Source organism: Dunckerocampus dactyliophorus, chromosome 16 (genome assembly GCF_027744805.1).
Source record: "Dunckerocampus dactyliophorus isolate RoL2022-P2 chromosome 16, RoL_Ddac_1.1, whole genome shotgun sequence".
NCBI classification, from domain to species: Eukaryota; Metazoa; Chordata; class Actinopteri; order Syngnathiformes; family Syngnathidae; genus Dunckerocampus; species Dunckerocampus dactyliophorus.
In genome coordinates, this window is record NC_072834.1 from 5,217,255 (window position 1) to 5,232,730 (window position 15,476).

General features: G+C 40.0%; 1 protein-coding gene across 4 annotated transcripts in view; it reads right to left on the reverse strand.

The window, feature by feature from the left end:
* Positions 1-15,476, reverse strand: part of LOC129169335 (polypeptide N-acetylgalactosaminyltransferase 10-like) — a 96,368-nt gene that overhangs the window by 23,222 nt on the left and 57,670 nt on the right. For all 4 annotated transcript variants that reach the window (XM_054755684.1, XM_054755686.1, XM_054755685.1 and 1 more), the window contains 3 exons: positions 11,063-11,165; positions 10,806-10,944; positions 6,825-6,991 (listed from right to left, as the gene is read on the reverse strand). In XM_054755684.1, the coding sequence (XP_054611659.1) occupies positions 6,825-6,991; positions 10,806-10,944; positions 11,063-11,165 (409 nt within the window). The remainder of the gene's footprint in view (positions 1-6,824; positions 6,992-10,805; positions 10,945-11,062; positions 11,166-15,476) is intronic.

Consider the following 15,476-nt stretch of genomic DNA (forward strand, 5'->3'; position numbering starts at 1 on the left):
AAATATCCCTGTGGGCCGTGTTAGTCCTTGAGGGAGTCATTGCAGCCTGCCAAGCTCGGGACCTGCTGAGGAGGGTCTTAGGACTTGGTGTCTCCTTTTGTTGGAAGACAGCAAGGACAGTGAAGTAAATGGAAAAGGGGAAGAAAGTTTTTGGCTAAGACAATGCCCTGGTCCATGACATCAGGTTGAATAAGGCAAGTTGAAGTCCAAAGGATGTGGAGAAAACTTGGCTTTGCCTTTAATGAATTTCTATTAAAAAGGTATCCTGCAATTTGAATCTCGCAGTTTCTCATACTTTTTCCAAAAATATATAAATTAATAAATCATGTTGCTTTGTGGTTGAATACGGCCAATTATGAGTAAAAACATGCCTATTAAAGCAAATTTTACGTATCGGTGAGACACATAAGCCCCAGACTTGATCACCAGGACAACAGGCTTTTATTGCAGGTTTGAGTTAACAGGCACAATCCCTAATGAAAACACACGCTACTGTGGCGGGTGTAACCAACGCCAAGCTAAAACTCAGCTCTGGACCCTGACGTCACTTCCTGTTCGCCCGCCGCACGACTCCCCTTGGCAACACAATTATAGTAACACACATGAGCACAAGTCTTATTGATGTCTTACATGGCTTATTTACTCTTATTACGTCTACTTTATTGGGTAATACAAGTGTAAAGGTGACTACAGGGGTGTTACTCCATGTCTAGAGGGCTCTAATAATGTTAAAAACCGTATTTAGAAAGACGTAAACAATTTTTCTTTTCTTTAACTACAAACATACTTGATTTATATATAAGAAATCCTACTTTGTGGAAATTCACTTATCATGATACATGGCATGAAAGCATATCGAAGTTTAGTTAGCACTTTGCTTGAGTTTAATACGGTTGTGTGCGCCTTGCTTGAATTTATTACGGTATTTTCGCTAGCATGCACATTGAATGAAAATAGCTCAAAGTTTCCCAGTCGGATCGCCATCTTTCGAGAAAATAATTTGTCAAATTCGCTCTCAAAATGGCAGGGAAAAAAAGCACAGTTTAACGAAAATACGTGGATGAACACGGGACCTTTTTACCACAGTGGGAGAGCTCATATTTTTTTGTTGAGCGGAACGACACGCCACTCTGCCTTTTGTGTCAGGCGTCTCTATCGCATTTCGAAGCTTCAAATCTTCAGCTCACTCCACGCCAACATCGACCTGGAATTTCCGAAAGGCACTGAACTTAACAGTCACATAAATCTGGCTGAGCAAAGGTATGCGTGTGAGGAGGGAATGATGTGGCTCTTTGCGGTGACACAGTAAAAAATGTGGCTCTTGATCTCTGACTGGTTGGCCACCCCTGCAATAAGGGATGAAAGAACACGGCAAAGAAAGTCCAGTAATTCGGAATTCAAACTCATATTTTGGGGTAAAAGAATCATCTGACTAGCACAAGTTGAGTTTGAATCATGGTCATGCAAAACGCAAAAAGGTTGGCAAATCTTGCAAGATCTCAATTCACTGATAATTTAAATTGTTCTGTTTTTTGTTTGGCTGAGCAAACTATGATTGCAGGACATCTGTCTGGAGTTTTTCTTTTTCTTTGACATTTTGCAGGAGTTTTTGTGACATTTTTTAATGTCACAACACGAGAACAAGAAAAAAGTTGCACGAAAACTTAAACCTTAAACTTAAAAACATAATATCGCACAAGACGTCAGCAAATCATGCAAGACTTCAGTTCAGCTATCATAAGGGATTTACTCTGCGTTGTGCTGTGCCTTTTCTTTGCCTTTTCTATTCCATGAGAAGGCCTCCTCAAAAAGGCATGAAGAACGTGAGCAGAGGGGGAAAAATAGACATCCAAAAATGTTAAAATGTTAAAACGTTAAGCGAGGCGGAGTAAATCTCACGAGAACTCGGCATACCCTGCTCATGTTTAGTTCAGCGAGAACTAAAGGAATAACATTGTTCAGTGGCGGTTTCCTTTTTCCTATTTTTGCAAAACTTGCACCAAAATACGGCTCATCCTCAACAAAAGGAAGAAGAACAACTTAAGTCAACCATAATTGTCACCAAATAGGAACACAAAAAAACCATCCACAAAGCCTTTACAATTCAAGTCGCCATCATGCATAACGTCACACAAAGCATCAACAGATCTTGTGAGACCTAATTCTGCGTTGTTTTGCCTTTTTGCAGGTTTCACTGTGCTTCCTCCGCAATCGCCATACGTACAAAAAGCTCCCCAATGTCCTTTTTATGCGCTTAGATGAGATGAATAAATCTGTCTTGAGTTATATTTAATCTGAATCACTTCTGTTAAATGATTCAATGGCTAACGAGAGTGGAAAAAAGGAGAATTAGGATGTATCCACAAAGGGATATAAAAAGCAAGCTCAGGGATATAAAAGCTCAATTTTATTGCCAACTTAACTTATTGTGGCAGTTATTGCCTCAGCAAAGCAGATAGGGACGACTGGAGCGTGTGTCGTTAATATTAAAACAACAATCATAATCCAGTATCCGGCTTATTTCCCCATCTTTCCTGATTGATTCGTTGAGCATGCTCCAGGGGACGACCATTAAAACATAATATACTAAATGTCGCGAGCTGAAATGCCGCCCAGTTGGCCTTTTCTTTTCTCGTTGCTCATTTTATTCTCTGTTGCTTAATAGTTAAACTTGCATTTGTAATTGTTTTGCTGTTAAAATGGCCCCCATTAAGCTGGCAGAGACTTCCACAATTACGAATACAAATGCGCGTCCTTGGGGAACAGCTCCCGTTCTTAATTTAAGCTTCAATTAAAAGAAACAATAATAACCATTGCAAGGATGTGTTAGGTTATTGCGTTTGTGCTCAAAACACCCAGTGAATTTGAGACTAAATTTTCAACCAAGAGAAGAAGACTTAATGTAGGACAAAAGTTTAGCCCACAAAGACGATAACTTTAATTTTTAATCCTCAGACAAGCAAGCATTTATTAAAAGGCAGCTATCCAAATATGGCTTTCATCTTCCATCTTTCCTCTTAACAGGTGCTAATGAAGCGTCCCCGGAGAACAGTGTATTTCCAAAATACACTTCAATTAAGCAGGAGTATTCGGGGGAAAAAAAGATAGCATGGTGCTTTGCTTGGTGTCCACCTCTTGAGAAAAAACATTCTTTCTCATCCTGAGGCCATGGAGGCATGATGACACTTAAACGGACTTAAATAATGTACTCATAAAACTAAAAGTGGGACATGGAAAAGAGCATTAAATCATTTCTTTTGTATCCAATAGAATTTGTAATATCATCCTACATCACTGCAGTACAACTAAGGGTGATGATAGCATCAAGTGCTGTGTTCAAGTGCTGCCTAATGCTGGATAAAACTTGGATTACCATTACATCTAAACATCTAAACCTGCACATATGTAGCAAGTTTTGATTAAACTGAGTAAGATTTGACAAAGACATGAATGTCTAAAACAGGAGTGTCCAAACTTTTTCCACCGAGGGCCGCATACTTAAAATCAAAGAATGCCGGCGGCCACGTGGATATGCATTTTTTTAATTTTGTAAAAAGGCTTAAAAAAAACCTTTTACATATTTAAGGACAAAACTTTGTTTTATTATTAGTCACTTGTTGGCGGTTTTTGGAGGTTTTTTTCAGAAGGCTTTATAGGCGGAATAGGTGTGTCCCATTACATGCATTCTTAGCTGCCTGATTTTAGCTGTTGTTATATCTTTAGAACACACAGAAAAGAGAAAGATATGTGTGTTCATGTCTTACATAAGGATTGTGGATGATGGGCAAGATTTCCTTTAAAACCAGGTTGTTCTTGGGAAAAGGGAAGCAACATAGCCATAACAATCTTTAAGGAAATGAAAATGAGATATTCTGTAAACTGAAAACTTAAATCAAAGGTGGCAAAAGTTGGAAAAGGAAGACCGGGACACTGCTCCACTCCACAGGAACAGAACAGAAACTATAAAAGAAAATCACGCTGCGTTGAACACGCCAGTCAGAACATGACACGCTAACAAACAGCAACACTGGAGGAGAACGAGGTCATATGGCTGTTGGTAAGGAGACAAATTGGATCCGTGAGGAGACTGAGGCCCTGTTCACCCGGGAACACTCCTGAGATTTTTTCTTGTGGCGGGTTGAAATTTTTTTTTTTGCGTCCACGCTGTTCCGGATTAGTAAAGGATTACATCCAGACGGGAACGGAACACTGAGTGAAAACTATGTAATACACAAGGCACACATACGTGTGAAGGAACGCTTAAGTTCGTCGTCCTCTGCTTTCTAAGGCTCGTCTAGACTTCCAACAAAGTGGAATTACATGTGCGTCATTTTGGAAGTATAAGACAAAAAAATACTGGGAGAATGTAGACTACGGTGAGTCATGACACTCGAAATATTCAGATATCGTCTATGCAGAAACGACAAGCCGACGTTTTCAGACTGTCCCACTCTGGAAGCCGTTTTCAAAAAACACAGTTTCAGGGCACCCAGAACGCCATTTCCGTGTGGATGAGAGGCTGAAATGATAAAATACTTTGCCGTTTTGACCTGAAAACATTTCCATGTGAATAGCCTCTGAGGGTAGCGAAAAAATGTCATGTTGCGTTAAAGTATAATACTGCAAGACACAGCAACACTGTTAATCTTAGCGTTAGTTTTGTCATTTCCAGTGGCGTAACCTTAACTGTTGCAATGGCGAATCTGCTCCACCATTGCCCAACAAGCATGGTTTTGGCTCAGGACTCTATATAGACTATAGACTCTATAGTGTTTCCTTTGACACTACCAAGGCAAGCGTGACTGGATTGTCTCTGGGTCAACTTTCCCACTGGGACAGCTCGAGTCCTTTCATCAACACTCCTGAACGGGGATTCTACATCCTGTCCCTGCTGCTCTGACATGTAAGATGACAGATGCTGAGACAAGGAATCTGTGGAGAGGACTTGCCCATTAGCCCGAGCTAACCTTGAAAGGATCGGGGGGAGGTTGGAAAGCTGAAGCCAAGGTTCCCCCTGCAGGGAGAGCGAGGCGTGAATAGGCTCCCTGTACGGGCTGCAGGAAATTCAATTACAGCCTAATGAAGAGTGAGCTGACCTCCTCCTTCCTCTCCCAGGTTGGCGCTTGTCATACCTGGGCGAGGTGGCTTAGCAGGTCTGACTGGTTTCACGCAGAATTCCACTGCTGCTGCTCCATTTCATTCCTTCGGCAACCAGTTTTTCACTTCCGTCAGATGTGCAAACTTCCCACATTTTATTGATCCCACATTCGGTTAGAATGTATCAGCAACTTTGTGCTACCAAAACAATTCTTGCTACATAAGCAACTCTAACTTTAAACTTTTGAGTGACATCTGACTCCAACCAGTTGGTAACGCTTTACCCAGTCTGCTGTGTCACACGGGCCAAGTAACTTGCGTGCGGAAAAAAAATACCAATCATTGTATTCAAACTATTCGGTCTTTGGGGGATAAAAAAAAAAAAATCTTCAAAATCTTCGTAGCTTTCAAAACAGCCCACAGTCATGCCTCTTTTCCAAATAGTTCAAGGACAGCTTCACATTTACCTTGAGTGTGACTTTTAAAATAATAATCTCTTTTATGATCTTTTCTTTTATGTTTGTTGGATTACAGGGTGAGTAATAATAATAAAAAAAAAAAAAAAAAAAAAAGAGTACACTCTTCCTTGATTTATTGCTAGAACCTCAAAAGCTTCCAGTAAAGTAGTAGCAGTGAGCGGAGGCAAGAGATTAGCCGTAAGAGCTGCAACATGGCAGCCAGCGGTCGCAGTAATAACTTGACTCTTGATGGATCAGGAGCTCAGATTTAGGAGCTTTGGCCGCGTCAGCCCGGGAAAAGATGGGCTGACTACTACACAGCCGACGCATATGATGGCCTAAATGGGGCAAGATAGAAGGGAGGAAACATTGACTAAAAAGGGACTGTGAGGATTATTTTCAACATAGTCTAGATATAAAAAACACACACACATAAAAATAAAATAAAAAAAAAAACGTTTTTTTCTCTTAGTTAGTTCGCTGACGAAGCTGTTTGGAGGAGGAGCGAAACGTCCAACACCTTCTTCACAGAAGTACAGATGACGTCTCAAGAAGCCTTTCCCTCGTTTTTTTCTCTTAATAAAGCAACATAAATTCTCGTAAAGTTACATCTTATTTCTCGTAATATTAGGGCATGTACTCGTATAATTGAACCCTCCTGCCAGTCATTCAGTCTCTTTGTCCCAGTGGGTGGAGGCGGGGCTGCTGGCAAGTGCACACACAGAGTGGTGCAAGTGAAGAGTAAAGCGGCTTTTACACTGGCTTTTTTTCCCCCCAATTTTTTCGTAACATCCCGACCTTATTCTTGTAATATTCTAACTTTATCCTGGTAATATTACTTTTTTTTTTTTTCAGACTACGCCTAAAACACCGTAATAAATCATGTTGCACATAGACTGTGGGCTCTTTGACGGAACCATTGTTGGTACTGATAACATTAATAGTCAGACAGTTAATACACAATTCCTTCCAGGTCCTTCTGGGTGACAGAAAGAGAGTTTCGGGTGTTTGCATGTTCTTGTGTGAGTCAGTGTTCTGCTTGGCTGAGTCGCTTGTGCAAAGCAAGGAGGCGAGCGTAGGCGAGAGCGACTGAGGAAGGTAGCGGGAGGGCGGAGAGTGAAGAGAGGGCAAGCTGATATCTGTTGAAAACACATTCATATTCCAGTATAAACATTGCAAGATAGGATTCCAAGTTGTTGTGGGTGGAAACAGAAGCAGCAAAAAGCAGATATCATTCTGATGGCTTCTGTACCTTTGTGTCAGACGTACCTTTGTCGCTGAAGTCGTCCACCAGGATGACCTCGGCGATGAGCTGCGGAGGAGAGCGGTTGAGGACGCTGTGGACGGTCCTCAGCAGAGACGACCAGCCCTCGTTATGGAAGGGGATGATGATGCTGGTGTTGGGCAGCTTCTCAGCATACAGCTTTTGTTTACAACTACAGAAAGATGCATGTAAATGCAAATAAGATGCAGGAATCCTTCAGTTTTTGTTCGGTTTTTCTTTGGAAAAAAATGTGTTCATAAAATTCAAACCTTTATCTCCAAACACAACGTATCATAGATTTATGACATATACGTATTTTATCTTACATTATGACTTATGCTTCTTATAAGATGAAAGATGATGAAAATTCCAAAAGGTCCCCTATTTTTAATATTCTGGATCAAAGTAACCGGAATTATTCCATTATCTGGATCAGTCTTTGCTATTTTGTAGAACCTGTTGGAAACTTGTCCTGTATTTTTTTCCCCAAGTGCTCTAACCATTTTTTGTGGAGTTATATGTACTGTACAAACGCCAAAAATGGTCCTATCTTGCAATGTTAAAGAATCCTCTTAAAAAAGTCCTGGATCCAGATGGTGACCCAGTTAACCCCCCAAATTTAATCAGTTCTTCTGAATCTAATTTCTGACAATTCCTGAAAATTCCATCCAACTCCATTCAGAATTCTTTTCATGTTATTTTGAACACACACAAACAAACAAACAGATAAACGTCAGTAAAAACATAACCTCCTTGGCGGAAGTAAATATCGCATGATTACACCTGCACAATTCCACATGTCCGAAAAGGAGTAGAGCTTATTTAATACTACCCCTCGTCTCTCAGAACTGAGGTTAGTTTTATCTGTTCACTTGTAGCAGCTAGTTATGTAGAAAAAAAAAGTGAATTGTTTGATGTTTTTTTGTTTTGCGTCCTGAACTCCACTATAGAAATATGTGTTTTTTACACTTCCGTTTCTTCAACTATTATTTCTTGATTAACTGGAAAATGTGCCCATTGCCAAAACCTTTTTAATATGTTGCCTTGACTTCGGCTTCATTGCCTTTTGCATAATCATTTTAACTTCTTGTATATCGGTAATGTTTGGTAGCAAATGCTAACTGGACGTAATACATGAACTGTGTGTCTAGCGAACGCTACGTCGCTATTTTGATTGACATACTACCGGTACTGAGGTTACGTACACATAGTCATTACGTGTAATTACAGTATCTTTATTGCCATATTGAATTGAATTGTGAATTATTGAATGATATCAAATACTTTGATTACCTGTAAACTTTGAAACGGAATGTAAAATACTAGTTAGTATTTAGTATAGTAGTTTCACAGTTTACCAGTTTGATTTCAGGAAGAGATAGATCATGTCAACTTGTAACTTGCATGCTGATAAAGTGCGTGCACCCCCGATATAAACGTACATATATACTCATATTTGTAAATATTGTAAATCTATATTTTTTCTCAATATTCATAGTAGGAGGTACATATTTGGGACACGCTGAAAAAATGGAAGTACCCCTGGGTTAGACAAACAAATGGTCTAATAAAAACGTTTTGGAAAAAGTCAAAGGTGCAAAGGTGTTTGGAGGATTACTGGAGTAAAAAGGAGGAGGATCTTGGGGGGCAAAAAAAATGAAAGTGGCTCCCCACATTGAGGTCAGGAAGAAGCGGTAAAGCGCTGAAGGCTAAACGGTGACAAAATCAGGGCAGGTCCGCTACTCTTTGCAGGACAGATAGTGACGCTTAAATGTTTATTTTCAGCACGGTGTCCTTTAAAGCTTCAGCTTTTCCCTTACAACATCACTCCATCAACAGAACAAAACTTGTTCCCGTACTGTCACACTTCTTCACACTTTCTCCATGGATGAGAATTTTGATGGTAAGTGCTAATAAACAATTTGATGGTAAGTGATAATAAACAATGTCAAGAAGAAACAGTTTCGTACAGTCTGTGGTGTGACGTGTCCTTGGTAAAAACGCAGTTGGGACAGTTGTTCATAAAGGGCCCTTGTGGGACATGGGAGTGATCGACCACGTAGGAATAACAACTACAAATAACAAAGCGCTATACAATACTGGCATTAACATTTCTTCTTTGTGAAATTCTTTCACAATATTAGATCAATAACAATTGTGCAAATAAACACCACATGGAAACATACTTTTTTTTTTTTACTCCAGCATATAACCATAACCATCCATCAAAATACTTTTTAAAGTATACTTTTTTTTTTTTTTAAACTCAATTCCTAGTTGCATCGAATGAAAAGAGACTCTATGGATCCATGGGAGGACGTCTAACATGTGTCGCACCACATTCCTAAAAACATCTCTGCGCCAGTGTGCTGCTTGTCAACCTCGCCGAAGACGAGCTGGGAGATTCTTTTCTTTTTTTTTTCTTTTTTTTTGATGGAGTGCCAATCTTTGAGATAACCTGCTTGCTGCAGGCTTGGCTGCTGTTTAAACCTGCAGTCCTCTGTGGCCTACATCCATTCACAAGAAACTGCTCATATTGACCCCACAGGATTTATTGTGTTGTAGAAAAATTGCCATTTTGTCCCAGGGTTATTGCGTGCACTACTAGAAACATTTGAAACCAAATGTTTTTTGGCTGGATCTTGGTGCACGGTCCACAAAACCTGCTGATGTGCCACTTTTCAAAAATAACAACAATGACTGCATTGACATTACTTTGACTGTGCTGTGTGGTGAGTATTACATTTAACGGCCCCCTTTTGTGCGAAATAGATCTTTAATGACGTTCTATCAGTAATATGATCCTGTTTATGAGGACACATGAGAAAAATCTATCATTTCCCTCACGTTTGAGAGAAGCAACGCTCCAACAGTCGCTTTCGAAGTTCCGGGTTTCCATGACGTCATGGTTTAAAATAAAGCCTGGAGCTCTGCCGCCTACCTGTCACAGCTACTGATGTGGGTGCTGTAAATTTAATCATCAAGTCATTCTTCGGCAAATAGGCCAAGCTAGCATGATGCTAAAATGTGACTAATGTTAGCGCCGTAGTGTTTAGGGATGTCTGAGAAAAACTGACAATTTGACGATTCGATTTGGGGGAGTCTGATTCGACTATCAATCACACCGTTGAATTGTATGAAAAGGTCATGACTACATGGGGGTGCCCACGGCTGCTGCTGAGCACTCATTTTACGTAGAATGTCTTTTTTTGTTATAAATGGCCTATTTTTATGCAAAATCAGCCTAATTTGTCAATTAAAGTGACGTGTGTTTAACAGAAGACCAATACCTACCACACATTCACAAAATCACCCGCTTCTGTGGCCCAATCCAAAAGAGCAGAGGTGAGCGCCAGCGTTGAATGCTAGGAAAACCATCGACGGACTTATTGGCTCATAACGGCTACTAAAAATCATCCAACGTGTGGAAGTATTTTGAAAAGGTTAAGGATGACACAAGAAAGTGAAGTGCAACTTGTGTCACCAGCGTCTTACAAACCACGCAACCAACTTATTTCAAATGGGTAAGACTGTAATGCCAACTTCACTTTATATCCCGACTGTGGATTTTAATCCAATAAATTAGGCTGCTAACTGAGAGCTTTGGCATTTTCAAGCCACGTTGTTCTTATTTTATATGCACTTTGCTGATGTGTAGTATGCCCACTTGCCAAAAGTGACCGTGTGTCACTTTTGTTGAATTGTTGTTATTGATATAAAAAGGTAGTGTTGTTGCACACCTACCATGTTTAGTTGTTCATCTGAGTGTTTTAGCCTTTTTCTTTTGAGGTGGAAAAAGTCCCAAATGAGATCTGTTTATTTGCAGGGATCGCCATTTGATGATTAGTCAACAACGGACAAAATCTAACAAATCAGATTCAACTATGAACATCCTCAGTCGAAGACAGCCCTACGAGTCTTCCTAACATTTGTGTCATCCTGCCCCGCTCCTTAATGTCACATTGTCGTATGTCATTACAACTCACTTTGGATGGCGTATGTCAGGGATGGAGCGATTCAGCGAGATCCTGTCGCTCACGTAAATGTTGAAGCCATTCTCCCTGTAGGCCTGGTCCACCCGGTCGGCGTCCGTGAGCGGGAATGGTTTCCCCTGCTCACCGTTACCTGAATCAAACCGTTTTCAGTCAGTCAACATACAGTAAGGAGCTGCAGGATTCAATTCAATGTTTACATTACATTAGACAAGCAAACATATATGAGCCATGGCTGACAAGGGACTAACCCGATCTGGAGGCATCCCTTTTGATTGCTTCGTAGTCGTGCCAGTCTTTCCTTGAAACGCCATCTTGTCCAACTTGATTGTCTTTCCGTAGTCGATTCAAACTCTGAAAAGAAAAAAAGACATAAGCATGTAACCAGGGATGCTACCATCCAATATTGAGATCGAGCAAAAAAAAAACAAACAAACAAAAAAAGAAATACTGGACTATATCGGCCTAAATGTCAAATCTCTGATATTGGCACTCCGATACAAGCAGTCAATTCCAGCACGACTATCCAGCAGCGACCGGATAGAGCCCATGTGATCACAACAACGGCGCAGGAGTGATGTCAGCGGTGTGGCAGTAAAAAGACGTTGCAGCTGAGTGCAGAACTTGCACATGCAGGCACGAGTGGTGGCACAAAACTGGGAAAGTTTAATACAACAAACCTCATCGCGCATATGAGGCATCACACGGAAAACTCCCAAGGGACGGCAGAAAGTCATTAGCAGAACAGAAAAGAGCGAGCCCCTGTTGTATTGTTGTGTGGTGAGTAATGTTGGGTTTAAACGCTTGATTGAGCACTTCAAACCTCGTCATATTATTCCCAGCTGCCACTACGTTGTGGATGAAACTGCACCCACATGCACAAAGAAAGTAAGTGGGTCAGTTTTCTCATACCTACTGTTGTGGACTAACTCTGAGTAATATCACTTGATCAAGCCGCTTCTAACATTCCACAGTACAAAATAAATAACAAAAGTATGGATGATTTGTGTTAATGTCAGATCAATTTCGGTATCGTCCGATATTCAAGGCTGCAATATCGGTACCGCATTGGAAGTGAAGAAGTTGTATCGGGACACCCCTGCATGTAACAACACAACATTAATTCCGTGGAACAAATAACTTTGTATACTTTGTGTACCCAACTACCTTGGGTGCTTAATAATATATAAACATATCATGCAAATGTACCATCCATCCACAAAGTTTCATCGGAATCAGTGCTGCAAGTTTTTGTGTAATCCTGCTAACAAGCTAACTAACCAATGGGGGTCTTCAAGCTCTCGCATCGCAAGAATTTTGTACGTTTTTGCTCAAAAATTTGTAGAGAAACTATGTATGTTGAATGTGTATTAAGCAACATGTCGGGCGTTTATTTCTCCCAACATTTTTCGAAGAATGTTTCGGTTTTGCATATGCAGGCTCCTGATGATAACGCCTAAAACTTCATAAAATGCCAATTTTGCATGTCAACAAACTAAATCCACACAGAGTAGAGTTGTAGCTTCAAGATGTGATTAATCCAAAATCAATTCCTTACAATTGACATTCTCCATCATTTACAACAAAACTGTAATTCCTCATTTATTGCGGTTAATTGGTTCCAGACATGACCGTGATAAGTGAATTTAGTAGGATTTCTTACTCATAAATTAAACACTTTCATCGTTAGGGTACAGAAAACTGGTCTATGACCTTCTAAATACGTTTTTCAACTTTATAGAGCCCTCTAGACATGAACCAACACCCCTATAGTCACCTTTACACTTATATTACCCAATATAGTTTACATAATCAAGACTAAATAAGCCATTTAACACATAAATATGACTCGTGCTTATGTGTCTTACTATAAATGTGTTCCCTAAGGGAGCTGAGTGGCGTCGGGCGTTCGGAGTTGAGTTTTACCTTGACGTGGGTTACGCCCGCAACGATACTCGTTTTTCTTAGGGATTTTTTATGAGAGATTATTGTGCCGGGTGTAATTCAAACCTTCAATAAAAGCCTGTTGTTACCGCGATCAAGTGTGGTGTTTGTGTGTTTGAATGCGTATTCTGAATGTCTTATGGTTGTATTTTAGTTCATTTAGCCATTTTTATGCTTGAAAACGCTTAATGTAGGCAAAAAATACAATAGTTTGCTTAAATATGCATATTTTTTTCCCCTAATAATAGGCTGTATATTAAAAAAATATACAAAAAATCATCCTGTTCCTAAACAGCATGATTTATTAACTAATATATTTTTGAAAAACTGTGATAAAGTGAAGCCGCGAAATTCGAACCACAAAGTGGTGAGTGAGGACATGCACCCTCACAAGAATTTTGTACGATTTTGTACAAAAACTAATGAAGACATTACATGCATTCAGCCAAATCATAGCTATTAATTTGTTGTTTGATGGCAAAAAAAAATAACATTTGAATGCAACACTTCTGTCATAGAATTTATTATTTTTTGCAACCAATACAGGCTTTTTTTTGCATGCTGAAAAACAACCAAGTTTTCGTATCATTTTGGTCAATATTTGCATGCAATCAAACTATCAAAATACATGATAGTCTTTAAAAGTATTATAGAAATGTTTATAGAAATTAGCCTTGCAAGAATTGAGTCAACTTATGTAAGAAAATGAATTGTAATCCATTCGTTTTCTGAACAAAACTATGTAGTTTTGAATGAAAAAAAGTACACCCTAATCCTACATTTTTGGGGGAAAACACATTTTAATGGCGAAAGATATTGTTTTGAGTGCAAGGTTGAACCATCCATCCAGAAACCTGAGATAAACTCAGGTTTCTTTTGGACTCCAGGCTTTTCTTTCATGACAATATCTGTGACAGTGAAGACATTTCTCCCAAGCAGCAGCCTTTCGCTGCTCCGCCGAGAGCTTCCCCACACAAAGTGTACTCTTCTATTTTACGCTTGGCGACCTAGTGAGGTGAATATCAATTGCCGCGACACACAAATCAGCGGAGGCCTTGTATACAGTACATAGCAGCACACATCATGAGAAGAAGCTGCCACTCAACATGCAAAAAGAAAAAAGGCAGAGACGGCAGCTTTTATTTGTTCATCCACTTAGTCATTCTACATGCTAAGGGACTTTCACTTACGCTGTAGCATGAATTACAGGATCATAGCACAAGGCGGAAATAATTAGTTCAACGTGAAGTGGCAATTAGCCCGGTGCTTTAAATACACATGGCACGACTAACGTGGCATGAATTGGCATGAATTATTAACCCGTCTCCTGGTTCACGGTAATATGACACTAAATAACAAAACTGTGTGTGAGTGTGTGCTCTACAGTAGTAATTGTCAGTGAGACTTCAAATTATACATTTTTTTTACACTACATCACGTTACATTTAAAAAAAAAAATGTCTATTATGTTGTCATACTGTATATCTTTTGGATTAGACACCACACATGTGTGTGTGTGTGTGTATATATATATATATATATATATATATATATATATAATTTTATTATATTTTATATAATACATAAAAAATGCAGGGATTTTAGTTGCCTTTTCAGTATCAACCTGCTTGTGTGTGAGTAATGGCAGTAATCACATAACAGTCCATTTTTAATGAAATCAATCTACTCAATATAATACTGGCATGGAAACTGGAGTTCAGAACAATCAGAGAACGAGATTACGCAAAAGTTCAATTAATTGTAGCCTGGGGAGGGGGGGTGATCCTGCAACAATTGATTGTTAATTTTCTCCATTAGAAATCAGGGACATTTTGTTAATAACCATCTCTAAACATGTGTACTACTTGTTCTTTGAGCTATTTATGCTAATGCTAATAATGCTAATACAGAGAAAATGACAGAGATTTTAGTTGCATTTTGCTGCTAATGTAAAGATCAAAGCAATACTCACACATATTACATCGATACCAGTTTCTCGCAACACACCACAACGCTCAAACGTTGATACCGACATCATCATTAGAAGAGTCAAATTTGAAAACCAGTTCCAGGAAGTTCGCAGCCAACAAAACGCCCCACAGTTGCTCTAATCAAGCACTTCTCTTTGTACCCATCCGGGTCTGGGTCACTCTGACACAGAAAAGCCTGAATTGCGACTCAATGTCAGGCAGTTTGTGTGAGGCAGATGAGCGTGCAGGCCATTATTCACCATTCTCTCACAGCCCCCCAACGCTACGACGAAGAAACCAAGCATCCCCGTCCTGTTTTACCTCCTCTCCACTCTCCTCCACTCTGTCAAGGGTGGATGCATTCTGTGAGTCACACGAGGACCAGACAAGCAAAAAGAGTCCATCTGTGAAAATTTATACTAAAAAAGATGCTAGAATGTGCTGCCCCATTTTCCCCTGATTAAAATTTCAGCGCACGTCGCCCGTGATGTTCCTCTGGGGCTTTTGTAGCCGCTCGACAAGACCTTGAAACACACGGCAAGGAGAAGAAAGTTTTTTAGGTAATGTGCACACGTGTTTGGAGCGAGCGTGGGTGGGCGCTCAGAGGCAAAGGACGTAATCGAGACGGACAGTAAAAGAGGATGAGTCGGAAAAAGTCTGAATCATGTTGAAGAACAGATGGGGGGATATGGGCGCGCTCGGAAAAGCCTTAAAATCACAGCACGCGCCGCTTTCATAACGAAGGAGGACG